The sequence below is a fragment of the Spinacia oleracea genome, chromosome 2 (genome assembly GCF_020520425.1).
Source record: "Spinacia oleracea cultivar Varoflay chromosome 2, BTI_SOV_V1, whole genome shotgun sequence".
NCBI classification, from domain to species: Eukaryota; Viridiplantae; Streptophyta; class Magnoliopsida; order Caryophyllales; family Amaranthaceae; genus Spinacia; species Spinacia oleracea.
In genome coordinates this window covers 11881298-11896365 of record NC_079488.1, presented here as the reverse complement: position 1 = coordinate 11896365, position 15068 = coordinate 11881298, and the positions used below count along the sequence as shown (strand labels likewise).

Genomic DNA, 15068 nt, shown 5'->3' with positions numbered 1-15068 from the left:
CGGAAAACGAACATTGCCTGCAACAATCATACAACACCCACACCGCCGGAAACTGATCAACAGCCACCCAAAAAATTCGACTTAAACCTCCCCGAAATAGACTCAATTAAGCCGTCTAACGCCGTCGGTTGAACCACCGGGAAAACGCCTGAAAGGTCACCCAGTAACGCCGAGAAAACTGACCAAATACTTCCCCCAAAACTACCGGAAACCGCACTTAAAAACCGGAATAACCGCCTGTGACCAACCTGAAATACCGCCTGAAAAACGCTACAACCATCGACGCCGGAAAACTGCACCAGAAACACCAGAAAACACACCAGAAATTACACCAAAACTGCACCCAAACGTCGAGTTAACTGCCTGAAAAACCACATGAAACCACCACTTGAACCCGGCTTAGCCCAGACCCGCCGCTGAGAATACGTCACCACACCTAACAACGCCGGAAAATCCACCGGAAACACACGTCGAACCTGCCCTAAATGGCCAGAACCCTAGTCGCCCCTTTCGAGAGAATTTTCGAGATTATTATTATTATTATTATTATTATTATTATTATTATTATTATTATTATGGTGCTGAAACTGATAAAGTAGTTGTTTATATTATCTGTTTGGTAGAACTAGTTTTGTAAGTACCTGAAATTTTTAGTAGGTTAATTGATATTCTATATATTTTGACATCTATAATTATTATTTTTGTAAGAATAATAAAATAAATATATGGATTATGATTTTTATAATGTTATATTATACAAATGATAACTCCCTTAATATTGTCAAATTGTTTATGTCACGTAAAATATGCTCAAACAAGAGCAAAAAGAGAACTAAATTATACATGATTGTTCATTCTCACCATTTTCTGTTGAATTTCTTATAAACAAGAGAATGTAGGACATAGTCACAAATGCACAAGACAACGTAAATACAAAGTTCACATTACCGCTAAGAGAAGTACACATCAAGTAGACAAATAAACAATTTATAGAAATATAGTATATAGCACAATATATAGCCTAATTTAGAGAAGAGTATCAACATTAACTAGGATATATACCAGCCATAAACTTGTCTTTGAAGCCTGGAGACGGCAGTCGCCATCGATATTAGCTGCAGATATTGACAGAAATGCCCCCATAAACATAGGTTTGATGAATTTAGCAGAGTTCGGGACTGCTACTTAGTAAGAAAATGTCTGCAACTATTAAATCTCATTCTTACTCTTTTGATGTTGAGGGGCTGTCTCATCTTTTATTTGTCCAAATATTGGAACACCAAGCTGAATCTGCTCCATTTAGTTAGCCCTGTCTGTTTGTTGAACGAAATGTATGTTTCCCCTGCATTTAAAGGAACGTCTTAGCACCCAAACAAGTGAACAAACCGCTATAACTTTTCTACTTTCAGGCTTCTAAAGATTTAGTTTAGTTTCCTAAGGACAAGATCATCCTATCAGCAATGGAAATCACGGGGGCAGCTAAGATATGTCAAATAAAAAAAAGCATGTTACGCTAGTGACAACACCTAATTGCCAAAACACCTTTGAAACAACGCATGATCAGAACACTCGAGAGGCTTTAGAGTATCAGAAAATCAATGCTAATGATAATACAAACTAAAACAGGTAGTCAATACAGAGGTAAGCAAGTTTTTTAAAGAGGCGGGAGAAGATTGGAAGGGCGAAATCACATTTAGCCACACCAAAGACACTATAGATCTGAGTAATTGCTTTATGAATCTGCAGAAAACTGTAGAGTGCAGAAAATTCAGAAGTTAATAAAAACAATACCTAAGAGTTCTCCATTTTGTCCAGCAACTGGGAGCTCATCCACGACATCATCCCAAACCCACAAAGCTGGTGAAATTTATCCAACTAAATTATCAAAGCAAAGGTGAGGAGTGACCAACGAATCCTCCGAGAATACGTCAAGGCTTCTGATTAATTGCAGCATTCACATAGGTTGCTATTTGTAGAAAACAATTTGAAAAATTGGGGATATCAATGAATTGAAAATTGCGAGGATGAATTGGTACCTAGGGTTCGTGAAAGAGAGGCGGCGAGAATCAGGATACGCGGTGAAGGATTGCGGTTGAAGGTCGGGTTGAAGAAGATCTGGTAACCACGCCAGTGTTTCTCTTTCCTCTCCCTCCTCTTTCCACGCCATTGAATTCCAACCGTTAAAGGAATTCGTGGGAGGTGGGTGGGAGACTGGGAGTTGGTGTAGAGCGGGATTTTAGAATGTTTTTAGGCTAAAAGGTTTAGGTTAGCGGTGAAATAGATTTTCAGTTGTACGACACGTGTTCATTTTCCACTATAGTGACGCTTTATTTCGTCCCTATATATTTTGGCCACTGGAAGCGTCGAAATATGTAAAATGTAAATTTGCGCCTCCCAAAGTTTTGCGACCCTCTCCCGTAGCGTCGAAGCAATTCCGTCTAAATTTGTATAGTTTTCTTGTAGTGAATGATTGCATATTGGTACATATGACAATTGGATGACAAAACGAATTCCTCAATCAAATGTTGGAAGAAACTATGTACATGGTATGTCATAGGATTTGTGTATCCAAATAATGCTTAAAATGAATTCTAGCTAATGAAATTCGGGTATTGATTTATGAAAGCAACTGGGAATTGGAACTGTATTTTAGTGAAGCTAATAAGTATTTTAGTTTCATAAAATGTACATGATTATTATAGATATATAAGAATTTTAGTGGGAGTACTTAAAACTTAATTGGTCCTATGTGTATCACACACATATCTCTCTATTGTAAAATAACATTCAAATGTTAATGACTTAGATTTGAAATCATTCATCAATGATGGACCAAGGAGAAACTTAGTGCATACTGGGTATTAAGATCTATTTCCAAAGATATTATAATATTGTTTTAGATTAAGTAATGGCATTTACTAAATCAAACACGAAAGGCTCCATTGGAGGTATTCGTCCCATATGAATAAATCTAAGTAAAGAATGTTTGAACTATGTATAAGCATTTACTAAGTTGACCATCAAAGGATCTAAATGAGATTCTTAACCTATATTATATGTCAAAGAATTTAGCTAGAATTAGTATCTACTGAAACTAGATGAGCTAAAGTTACATGAATAGAATTCAATTGAGAATTATTCTGCAAAAGAATTTATCATGTATGATATAATATAAGGATCGCCAAAAATGTATCGTATAGCTTTAGGCATAACGAACATATACCAATCTCTATTGGTCTAAGTAAAGATTAACTAGATTGAGATCAAGAAAAACTTATGGTATTAGAAAAGATACATAGGATTAGTTCTTGATTCAAGGAAATGAAGATATGCTAATATTGATGCTACACGCATAAACACTAGAAAAGGATCAAGCAAGATCCCTTTGGAGTTAACCATTGGCAAGGATGAGCTATAGAGCATCGTGTTTTGAAATGGCAACATGGATTAAAGACCATGAGTTGTTGCCTGGGAAAATTAAAATATTAATTTCTATGTTCTAAGATACAGATGGAAAGTCATCCACATATATGTGAACTGCTTGGATAAGTAAAATCCAAATAAAGCATCACTAGCAACCTACACAATTGAAGTAAAAGTACTTATTGCCTAAAGAAGCAATAAAACATGGTTGTTTACATTAAAGAGTTCTTCACTGAACTTGGGTGGATCACATTGAAGGAAATAATGCCCTTGGTCCAAGTATGCATTCAATGTTAAGTCTAATAAATGCGGTTCAGTATTAATTAACAAGTTAATAATTCAGTGAGATCAAGTGAGCTGAATGCCTAGCTAGAGGCCGCTTCAGTTCAAGTGGAATTAATGATATTAATCCACAACTTACTCTTGACTGAACCCGTAGGGTCACACAAATAGTACGTAAACGGATCAAGTATTTAATGGCATTAAATACTCCCTCTATGGATATTCGGAATCGACGGATCTTGGTTTCAGTGGGAGCTGAGATCGTCACAAGCAAGAAATGAATACTCCGGAAACGATGATATTACCGGAAACGGAAATATAAATATTATCCAAGTCGTAGATGTTGCCGGAAACGGAAACATGGTACGTATCGGAAAATATTATCGGAAATGGAAATATTACCGGAATCGGAAATATTGCCGGAAACGGAAATATTGTCAGAATCGGAAATATTATCGGAATCGGAAAATAATTCCGGAAACGGAAATATTAAATATTTGTTCGAAATGGAAATTAATTCCGGAATCGGAAATATTAAATACTGTTCGTATCGGAAATAAATTCCGGAATCGGGAATTTAATCGGAAGCGTATCGTACGAATTAGCATCGGACGAGGCCTGCCAGACGAAGGCCCAGCACGAAGCCGGGCCATCGCCCAGCAAGCCAGCGCGCCACAACGCACCAGCCAAGTCTGCGCCAGGCCCACCGCAAGGCAGGCCCAGCGCGCGCCAAGGCTGAGGTAGCGTGTGGGCCTCGTGGCAATGGGCTGCGAGTGCTCGCGGGCTGCGCGCGCGCGCCTGGCGCCCGTCGTGGGCTGCTGTGCGTGCGTGTGTGTGTTTGTGTTCATACACGAATCCTAAAGCTATCAGGGTTCGATATATGGTTAAATTCCTAATCCTAAAAGGATAAATTAATTAATCAGAGTTCTACTAGGATTCTAGTTTAATTAATTCGTATCCTAGTAGGATTCCAGTTCCTTTTCCATACCTCTATAAATAGGTGCCTAGGGTCATAATTTATAGATACAATTGAAGTATTCTAAAGGTAAGATTTTGAAGAAAAATCAGCCATACACTTGCACCATTATAGCCGAAATTCCTAAGCTACCTTAAGGGCGATTCTAGTTGGTCAAGCTTAAGGCGGATCCGGACGTGCTGTGGACTATCTACGGAGGGATGACACTTGGAGTCCTAAAGACTTGTTCTTGTTCGGTTCGGGCGCAGCTAGGGAGGGCACGCTACAAAGTGTATGCATCTATTCTATGCTAAATGATTATGTGTAAATAATATGTTTCCTGGCATTAAGGTTTTTCCGCATGATTTATGTTTTGTCATATGTATCATAACCTATCACACATGTCTTCTGACTTGATGGTTCTTCATTGCAAAATGCGTAGAACCACTATTGTAGCAAGAAAGACTAGATCACAAAATAAACATACTCAAGAGATCTTATCATCCTATCTCGAAGAACATTCGATGAAAAGGATATTAAGATTGGCAAAGCATGATAACTAAACCTATGCAACAAGTGAGAAACAACACTCACATTGTGGCACTGGAAATCAAGCATAACTTTGACTTTCATTAATTGTTTTAAAAATGGGTTAGAGCCCCATGGTTGTAAAACATTGGGGTTGAACATTTATCATATATGAAATGTATTTTCATATTCCATTTAATCTTGGTTTAGTATTAAATGACGAGTCCTTTTAATTTGACAATATATTCAAGATAGACTGTCAGGATCAGTCCTGTGACTAATAAATGTCTATCAAGTGAACTTGAATGTCAAAATTTGAAAATGGTCCCTGATCGGAAGTTTTCTATAAAGGTGGACGCATAGAAAACACTAGACGACTAGAATGCAAGATGACTAGTAGTTTTGTTTCTTGAACTATGTGGACATGGCAATGTCGCAATCATTTGCATAGATACTTACTTGAAAAGATTAGTATCGGAAAGACCTATGAAACTTTACTGAAAGATATGAAAATCTGTCACAAGAAAATTTCATTACATTATTAGACATTAATCCTCAATACCTGACTGATTTGATATTACTTGTTTGAGAACTGGTTACTTTGACGTTGTCAAGCGTCGTACCTTAAAAGGAGACTATAACGGAAACGCTCAGGTAATCACCTATCAAACGAAGTCTAACCTCAAGATCACAAGATTGGGATTGTCCTCCCACAAATCGGGATGAGATGCTGAAAGTTGTACAAGGCCACTCGGAGAGCTAGAAACTGAAAAATACATGGTCGTGCTCAGATGAATCATAGGCTATGATTATCTGTTTATTTGATCAGTTGAACTCTGAAACCGAGAAATACCTCTGGACATAATAAGGATGACTACTCTTACCTTATGTTCATAAGCAGGCATCAAGCGACAAAGGAATTAGGAAATGCACACTTGTCCCTAAGGACAAGTGGGAGACTGAAGGAAATAATGCCCTTGGTCCAAGTATGCCTTCAATGCTAAGTCTAATAAATGCGGTTCAGTATTAATTAAACAGTCAATAAATTCAGTGAGATCAATTGAGCTTAATGCCTAGATAGAGGCCGCTTCAGTTCAAGTGGAATTATAATATTAATCCACAACTCACTCTTGACTAAACCCGTAGGGTCACACAAATAGTACGTGGACGGATCAAGTATTTAAGTGAATATATTATTCATTAAGTACTCCATTTATGATCATTCGGAAACGACGGATCTCGGTTCCAGTTGGAGCTGAAATCGTCAAAAGGAAAAATAAAGAATACTCCGGAAATGATGATATTGCCGGAAACGGAAATATGGATGATGACGGAAATATAAATATTATCCAAGTCGTAGATGTTGCCAGAAACGGAAACATGGCTCGTATCGGAAAATATTATCGGAAATAGAAATATTGTCGGAATCGGAAATATTGCCGGAACTGGAAATATTACCGGAATCGGAAATATTGTCGGAAAAGGAAACTATTTCCGAAATCGGAAATATTAACGGAAACGTAAATATTTGTTCGAATCGGAAATAAATTTAGGAATCGGAAAACGAATCGGAAGCGCGACGTGTGAATGCTCAAAGAACGAGCTTGCGAGACGCAAGGCCCAGCGCAAGCGCCAGGCCCAGCGCCAAGCAAGCCCGCTCGGAGCAGCAACGCTTGGGCCGAGCAAGACAGCAGCTCCCAGCCGTAGGCCGCGTGCTGTTGCTGGACGCCAAGCGCGCTTGGGCCAGAGCAAGGCAGCAGCACCCTAGCGTGGGCCGCGTGCTGTTGCTAGGACGCCAAGCTCGGCGCAGCAACGTGGGCTTAGGCCACAACTACTCGTTTTATACCGTAATTTATTACTAAATAAAAACGCAGAATATTAATATACGATGGAATTAATTAAGGGGGTTTTTATTCGACGTCCTATTTCGCTAAAATCGCCCTCGTTTTAAAGGTGAAAGTACATTAGTACCTTTATAAAAATTAACCCCTCCCTCCTCCTCCCCTCTCACCCAACTTTCACATTTTACCTCTCCCCTTTCACTGAACCACCACACTCTGCCGGCGACCACCACCACCATCTGCCGCCAACCACCACTGCACACACTGCACGTCGCCTTCAACCGTCCTTAACCTCTGCCCTTCCCCTGTACGCGTCCTCCCTCCTCTGTACCTCCTCCCTCCCCTATGTCGGACCACCACCACACTCTGTCGGACCACCTCCTCCCTCCCCGTTTTTGCGAACCCCTTTATTCTTTCCTCCAAAAAGGCCGCCGTATAACGGACACCCACCAGAAATCGCCGCCACCGTACAAGGGAGGAGCAAAGCGCAGAACGTGCCGGAGACGATGCCGCCTAAGAAGTCAAGCATGCCCCCTCCTTCAATACCGGCGCCGGCTGCTCGTCGGAAAGTAGTGTTTTTGCTTTTTTTTTTTTATATTTGTTCGAACAGGGGTGCCTCACACGGATGGCGGCCCGGACCATGTGGGGGCCTCACACGAATGGCGGCCCGGACCATGTGGGGGCCTCACACGGATGGCGGCCCGGACCATGTGGGGGCCTCACACGGATGGCGGCACTTTACTATAAAAAAAACAAAAAAAAATGATACCTCCAGCGACGAAGCGTGCATCATGGCCGACGACCACGACGTTGAAGGAACGTCGTCGTCCATGATGGTGACGGAGGTGCGGCGGTGCTTGGGAAAGTTATGGTGGTGTTAGATTGATGGTGGAGCACCAACCAAGGGATGGTTGTGGTGGGGCGACAGGTGATGGTGTTGCTGGGGCGGCAGGTATTGGTGATGCTTGGGCGGCAGGTGATGGAGGTGCAGGTCAAGGAGGTGTTGGGGACAATAAATATTGTTGCCGGAAAGTCGCCGGAAAATTATTTAGGGATACCGGAAATTTGAGAGTAAAAACAAGAGGTGAAAACATGAGGTGAAAAGTGAAGAAGAGGGGTGACTTTTTATAAGGGTAAATTCGTACTTTCATATTAGATTCCGCGGGTGTTTTTAGCGTATGCGGACGTCGAATAGCGATACACATTAATTAATGATATACCGAGCATAGAACAACACTTCCTCGTTCTCAAAGTATATCGGGTCGGTTCTTTCACAGGCTAAGCCAACCTCCACACACGGTGACACAAGTCACAGCAACCAGAATATGCTCTGTGCCCACCTCTGCATGTTTCCTGAAAATCGGTGATAAAAGGTGCACATTTTTACATTTTTTTGCTTCAATTTCTTCGCATTGCAATCAATTATTCAAAATGGGGTGTTCGTTAATTTAATTATGGCTCAATTATTTCCCAGAATTTCAGGTTTGTTCACTTGAAAATGGATACGAATCCGGGTCTTGTAAATGGCGACGAACCAGCTTCATGGGATGAGTTTTACAACATAAATTTGGTCCCCTCGGAATTGTTTGTCAAATTCCGCAAAGAAATGGAGGGTTTCAGACTTGGTGTTAATTTAGAGGTACTTTTACTCCCTTTTTTGTGTGATTTATTTCAATTCAATTCACCAATTTTACATGTTGAATTGTATGTTTTCGTATTCAAATGAGAAAAACAATGAATATGTTTTAGTTTTCTTTGTATTTGTATTTGAATGGGAATGTTATGAATGATATGGTAATGACTAATGAAAAAAGATGAATTTTGTGGTTGTGGGTATAATTGGGTAGTAAGATGTTGAATTGTGTAATGTAATTTGATTGCCATTGAAATGTGTAATGTGTGCTTAGATTGATTGTTTAATAACTGTCTCCTTTGGGAATTTAATCTTCGAGGCTGAATGTTTCGAATTCTGGTTTGGCTCAGTCTTATTGCTCTATGCAACAGGTTGAGGCTTCCATTACACCACATGAACTCCTAAACCAATTAACAATATGAAACTTTCCTAACATAGTACAAACACCGGAATCATCTTTACACTGTAATTCCTATGTCCAAAAAAAATATAAAAAATATTCATAATATCACTTGATCACAATAACAAGGTAATTGGAGCTGTGTTGTTATTATTGTTGGTATTCTGTGCAAGGAAGAATAACATTCTGGATTTCTGGCTATTGTTGTTGTTCTTGTCTTAACATTTAGTAAGTGGTTGGTTGATGGATTCTCGATTTGTGTAAGGCCCTGTTCGATTTATTTCACTTAGTTCATACAAAATAAGTTCAGATAATACAAGTTCATAAAAAAATAAGGTTTTTCATACATTTTCACACATAATTAAGTTTATTTCAGACAAAAATGGATATAATAAGTTCAGATAATATGAGTTTAGACAAAATAAGTCAAATAGAACGGAGCCTAAATTATGCTTGATATGTAAACAATTAGAGATTATATGCCAAAATGATAAATTGATGCATCTTGTACTACTAGGTTGGTTTTTAACAAATCTCAGGGCTAATAATAATGACATCATAATTTTTCTTCTGCTCTTGCTTGAGTTATACAGTACAAAATATGGTTAACTAAGACGACCACACTTGAGCAGGAACAATTCTATTCTATAGGTTTTACCTCTGTATCCTTCCTTGAGCTCTAAAGAATGGTTAATTATGCTTTTCTTGGAGTTGTATTGTGGAATGAAACATAGAAGTTGAGTTAGTATTGAAGAATTTGCTAACTTGATGGTTCAATTTAGTAATTTAGAGTTTTGGATAGAGATACACTACGAGTTTACGTCATTGGTGGCCAACGGTGGAGCCATAAAAAAAAATTGGATCAGAATTTACACTCATCTTTAGCATAAAATAATATTTTGATTCACCCGAAAGAGCATGGCTAACGCATTGACATTTTGATGCAGTTCTATAATTCACCAATCAATGATTTCCACACAAAGCTTGTACTAAAGCCTTTGTCACACGACAGAAGATGGAAGTTCATATACGAACCCATACATCAAGATGTGCGCGTGCTTACTAAGAAGATTCCTTTAACTAAATTCCTTAATCTTCAGGTTTAATTTCCTTCAATTCCTCTGAGAATACTTTAATGTTCTATAAATCTTAAGCATATTTTTTCTTCATGTTTATTTTCTTCTGCTCCTGTTCAGCAGATCTTAATCTTTTGTTAGACTTTAAGCATCATCTATTTGCAGCTTTTATTTCCTTCCTCCATGCAAATTTTCATCTTTTGTTAGACCTTAAGCATCAGTAGTCTTATGTGATTGAGATTCTGTAGGAAAGTTTAGTAAGTCTTTGAATTATGCAGGTAGGCGTTGGTCATAACTTTTCTTTAGGTGCTATTGGGTGGAAATGGAAGCTTACTTCGTGTTTGGGGGGCGATAATGTGTCTCGAATTCGGAATAAGACATCAGTTGGATTGTGTGAGGGTGTGGATTTGCGGTTTGGCTGGAGGGCTGATTATGTTCTTCCCGAGATTACTGGGTGAGTTCATTATTTTTCTGCATTACACCGTAAGGCTCTGTTCTGTCCTGTTCGACATATTTTGACTTTTTTCAGACAAAATAACTTCAGATAAGTTCAGTTTAGAAAATAAATAAATAAATTCATACATCTTCACACACAAATAAGTGTATTTCAGACAATATAAGGATTTTTTAAGATAAAATAAGCTCAGATAAATTTAGATAATACAAGTTCAGACAAAATAAGTTGAATAGAATGGAGAAGAGAAATCCTTTTCTTTATGTAGGTTAACTTGTTGTGCTAATAGCCACTTTGGTTTATCTTTTGCATTATAATAGGGCTCTAGGCACCGGTGAACCGTTGTTTAACATGAACTCAGGACGTCTTGAAGCATCACTAGACAGAGTTGAGGCTATCTTCACACATGGAAATTTAGAGTATCTCCCCAAAGAGAAGGAAGATTACTTCCTCAAGGAAAATGTTGGGGAAGTATGAAAATCCTTTTATGTCGTGTTATTTTATTTTTTATTTTTTTTGACATCGCGTAAAATGAAGAAGATTACAAAATAAAAGAAAGCACTTTGTACTAAATACCACTATTTGTTCTCTTTACCTTGTACTTATTGCTTATTGGATTAGATTAAAAAAAAATTAGATCATACCATATCAGCAAAAGGCAAAAAACATTCACAGAAAACATTCAGACCGGACTAGACCAAACCACAAATGTTGCTTTTAGTCCCTCCTTTGAAAGAGAGTGTGTGGAGTGCTATGAGCTCCCAAACTCTTTATGTGGGGAGCCTCTTTCGGGTCAAGATTACTTCCTCTGTCCCGGAATACTCGAAACGCTTTCCTTATAAGGCCGTCCCAGATTACTTGTAACGTTTCTAAAAGTGAAAACTTTTAGTAATATTATATCAATTTCTAACTTACCCAAGGACTCACCTACATCCCTACTCCCTACAAAAAAACATTAAAAAATTAAAGTTTGACACACATTCCGCTACCTATATTAAAAAAAATACCCACTACCATCTAATTAAATAATAAGCCAATTACAATGCATTAAAATTTGTGCCGGTCAAACGGTTTCGAGTATTCAAAGTAATGATGTCAATGATCATTGCTAAGCTAAAGCGAGAATTAACCATTGGTAATCCTCCAGAAGAATTGATCTGTTCTTGTCTTTGGTTGTTGTCTTGTTTCTACTTTTCTTATCTTCATGATTAAGTGACATAATTATAGTTATAATTGAGATTATGACTAATTGTAAGCACACTAAACATGTCATAATTACTATTGTTAGGTGTAATATGATTTGTGTTTGACTTACACGTTATTTTATGGTTGAATTGAACCTGTGCACGGTACTGTTTTATTATGTGATATTTTTGTATGCGTTATTGCGATACGGTTATATTCATTATGATTTACGCTATTTAATTAAAATATACTATGCGTTTTATAATCTCTCAACCCATCGGGTCAATCCAAATCCGAATACGCCGGATCATGAACAAGCATTTGTAGCCGAATCCGATAGTGATCAAAGTAATTTATTATAACCCTACCCAACTGACACGTTGGACCAGCTTGGTTAAGGATAATTCCTGCTGGGAATCGATGTCTTGGGCCCTTTGCATCTTAACCATGATGTTGTGTGCTTGCAAGGTGAACCCCAGGCTCCGGGAGAGGCTCCTTGAATTGGGGCCTTCGATGCCTAAATTAGTATCCAAATAAGATTATGGAGAGAGAAAGTAGATAGGGAGTCAGAATGGAGGAGTCAAGTGTCTTTTACCTTATCCTCTAAGTGGGTATTTATTCTGATTTGTAGGCTCATGAACCAATATTAGATTCATGGGCTTGGGTCCTTTGGCCTTGGGACCCTTAGTTGGGCTCAAGGGAGTATCTCGTAGCAGTACAAATAGTATTAACAAATTGTTAAAATGTTTTCTCCTTTCAAAATTTAAAACATAAAACGACATAAAGACATTTAAATTGGATAATCCTAACTGCCACTTCAAACCAAAAAAAGGAGGGAATAAACGTTACACAAAATCTACTTACAACGGCAAATTTTCAAAACTTTATAATCTTAATTAATCTTAAATACTATAAAAACAATTCATAGACTTACCCCCATGATCATCTTCAACCCCTCCCTATAATTTAAGTTGTAGCAAAATTACAGAAATGGCAAAATCTAAGCTAAGAAGTTCATTTTCCTTCCCAAATCTCCTACTTTCCTGTCTAAACTTGACACTCTTCTTACTTTCTTTTGCATCACTTGCACCAATATTTCTCCTCAAGACACCTCCAACTTCCTTAGGCTGTGCTCTTCTAGTCCCGGGTTTGGTTTCTCTCTTATCTTCCTTTCTCGGGTTTTACTCTCGACTCACTGAGTTATGCTTCACTGCTCACATATCCTTCATCCTCGCCTCGCTCGCTAGCCAGGTGTTTAGCTTCCTCGTCCTCTTTACGAGGGAGAAGGCGAGCCTCTCGATGCTCAAGTCACCGAGGGACCCGAGGGAGGCGAAGGTGTTGGTGATGTTGGAATGTGGGATATTGATGGTCATGTTTGTGTTGCAAGTGGTAGTTTTGGTGTTGAGTTGTGGTGTGCATAAGTGTTGGGTGAGAAAGTATGAAGGGTTGGAGGAGGAGAGGGAGAAAACGTCGAGGAAACGGAATCGGAAGATCGCCGGAATCGACGAGGGTAAACCTAAGGAGTTGGATGAGAAGGTCAAGAGTAAGAATGATTTTGAAGGGTACGTGAGATAATAACATATTAGGGACTTATTATTAAGATTATGTTGTGTAATTAGTGAATGATTTATGCATTACTACTAGTAATCTCATATTGATCACATTGTAGTGGTCTTAAATCCGTTTATGCATTTCCCTTGTAATGATTTTTTTTTATAAAGTTTGTCCAATTGTTCTTTGCATAATGATAAGTATAGATTGTTTGAAGTATTATTGTTTTAATCGGTAAGGAGAAACCAATTTACGTCAATATCTTTCACATGTTAGGCCCGTCAGAAACCAATTTTAATCGGCTTAAAATTGTGACTTCTATGTCACAAGATTGATATGACAAAATTCTCCGTGTTATGGAGATGTTTAATGTTATGTATATTATTGATGTCCGATTTACGTCACAAAATCGTTTTTTATTCAGTTATCTGATCCAAATTCGAACCGTTCGAAGAACAAGTATCTGATTTCTATCCAAGCCAAAATTGACTACACCCGTATAATTCGCCTTACTAATCTAAGGAGTAAGTGAAATTCAAACTGAATTATTTACCCCCAAACGCCAAAAGGGCAAAAGGTAAACATCAAAGCTTATACACAACCTAATCATAAAAAGTTTGTCTAAATGTGTTTTTGAAAAAGAAAAAATATACGGAGTATGTATATAAATACTTTGGCATAATTTTCCTACTTTTAATCGGTAAGGAGATAGATCTTGACACGTGAGGTCAGAGAAACCCACACTCCTATATACAAGCAGTTGTTGATTGTCGAAATTGTGACTTCTAAGTCACAAGATGAGGCTCGAACTTCCCCACTATCTCCACCAATTGAGCTCTTTTGGCTTAGTACGTGGCATACAAAATGCTCCGTACTATGGACATATTGAATGTAGTGTATATTATCGATGTCCAATTCACCTCACGAAATCCTTATCCAATTAACCAATCTAAATTCGAACTGTTTGAAGAACATGTATTTTCGTATTTGATTTTTACCAAAATTGACCACCCGTATTAATTAGCCGTAATAATCTACTACAGAGTAAGTGACGAAATTCAAGCTAACTATAATCCGAACTGAGTTAAAACCAAATTGAATTACTTACCCCCGGACGCCAAAAGGTAACATCAAAGAGCTATGTATAGCCGAATACACCTTTAACAATGGACAACTAAAATATTTGATCATTTGAAAGCTCCAAATAAGAAAATCAATAATAATAATAATAATAATTCGTGTATAACTGATATACGGTGAATAGACACATTAGGAGCACCTTACTATAAGGTCAATAATTGCGCCTTAATAGTGAAAGCAATCATATTAATGGTTGATTAAAATATCAGCAAATTGAAAGAAATTTGATACGGTGGGTAGTGACGGCTACCTGCCAAAATCAACATATGTTCATTTCAGCAAGTAGTTTTGGGTTAGAAACAAGATATCAATTATCGGGTTGTAAAATTGGGTCATTAGTTGATCATGGGTCGGATATAATCGAATAAAATTTTGTGTGGGATGATTGTGCAAAATTACTTATGCGGATCAAATGTGTGTATTTATTTTTCAGACACTCCGGTTTTTGTCGGATGTCAATTGGTTCAGGTTAGGCGGTTAGCTTCTGACAGCCCATACTCTTTTCTTCACCGAACTAGTGACGGGAAGCTCCGTTCCTTAATAGAGCCTATAGGCCGTTGTATAGCCATATAGGTTACTAGTTTTGGGCTAGGGGTGTCA

At 38.2% G+C, this 15068-nt stretch overlaps 2 protein-coding genes across 3 annotated transcripts; both read left to right on the top strand.

Annotated features, from left to right (window-relative positions):
* The first annotated feature begins 8244 nt into the window (after positions 1-8244).
* On the top strand, positions 8245-11193 carry LOC110778135 (uncharacterized). Of its 2 annotated transcripts, none has more exons than XM_021982698.2 (5): positions 8245-8402; positions 8512-8668; positions 10010-10162; positions 10417-10592; positions 10913-11193. In XM_021982698.2, exons 2-5 carry the CDS (start codon positions 8528-8530, stop codon positions 11067-11069), a joined length of 627 nt encoding a protein of 208 aa, XP_021838390.1. In that variant the 5' UTR covers positions 8245-8402; positions 8512-8527; the 3' UTR covers positions 11070-11193. The 2 variants fall into 2 exon arrangements, with proteins under 2 accessions (XP_021838390.1, XP_021838388.1); XM_021982696.2 differs by having other exon boundaries at positions 8504-8668.
* A 1500-nt stretch (positions 11194-12693) lies between these two features.
* LOC110778136 (uncharacterized) lies at positions 12694-13547 on the top strand. The gene has a single exon (XM_021982699.2). The coding sequence runs from the start codon at positions 12768-12770 to the stop codon at positions 13350-13352; it is 585 nt and encodes a 194-aa protein (XP_021838391.2). The 5' UTR covers positions 12694-12767; the 3' UTR covers positions 13353-13547.
* Positions 13548-15068: the final 1521 nt, after the last annotated feature.

Coding starts and splice junctions, on each gene's coding strand:
- LOC110778135 (XM_021982698.2), top strand. CDS start 8,528: ATGGATACGAATCCGGGTCTTGTAAATGGCGACGAACCAGCTTCATGG. Junction 10,163..10,416: donor CTAAATTCCTTAATCTTCAG/GTTTAATTTCCT, acceptor TGAATTATGCAG/GTAGGCGTTGGTCATAACTT. Junction 10,593..10,912: donor GTTCTTCCCGAGATTACTGG/GTGAGTTCATTA, acceptor GCATTATAATAG/GGCTCTAGGCACCGGTGAAC.
- LOC110778136 (XM_021982699.2), top strand. CDS start 12,768: ATGGCAAAATCTAAGCTAAGAAGTTCATTTTCCTTCCCAAATCTCCTA.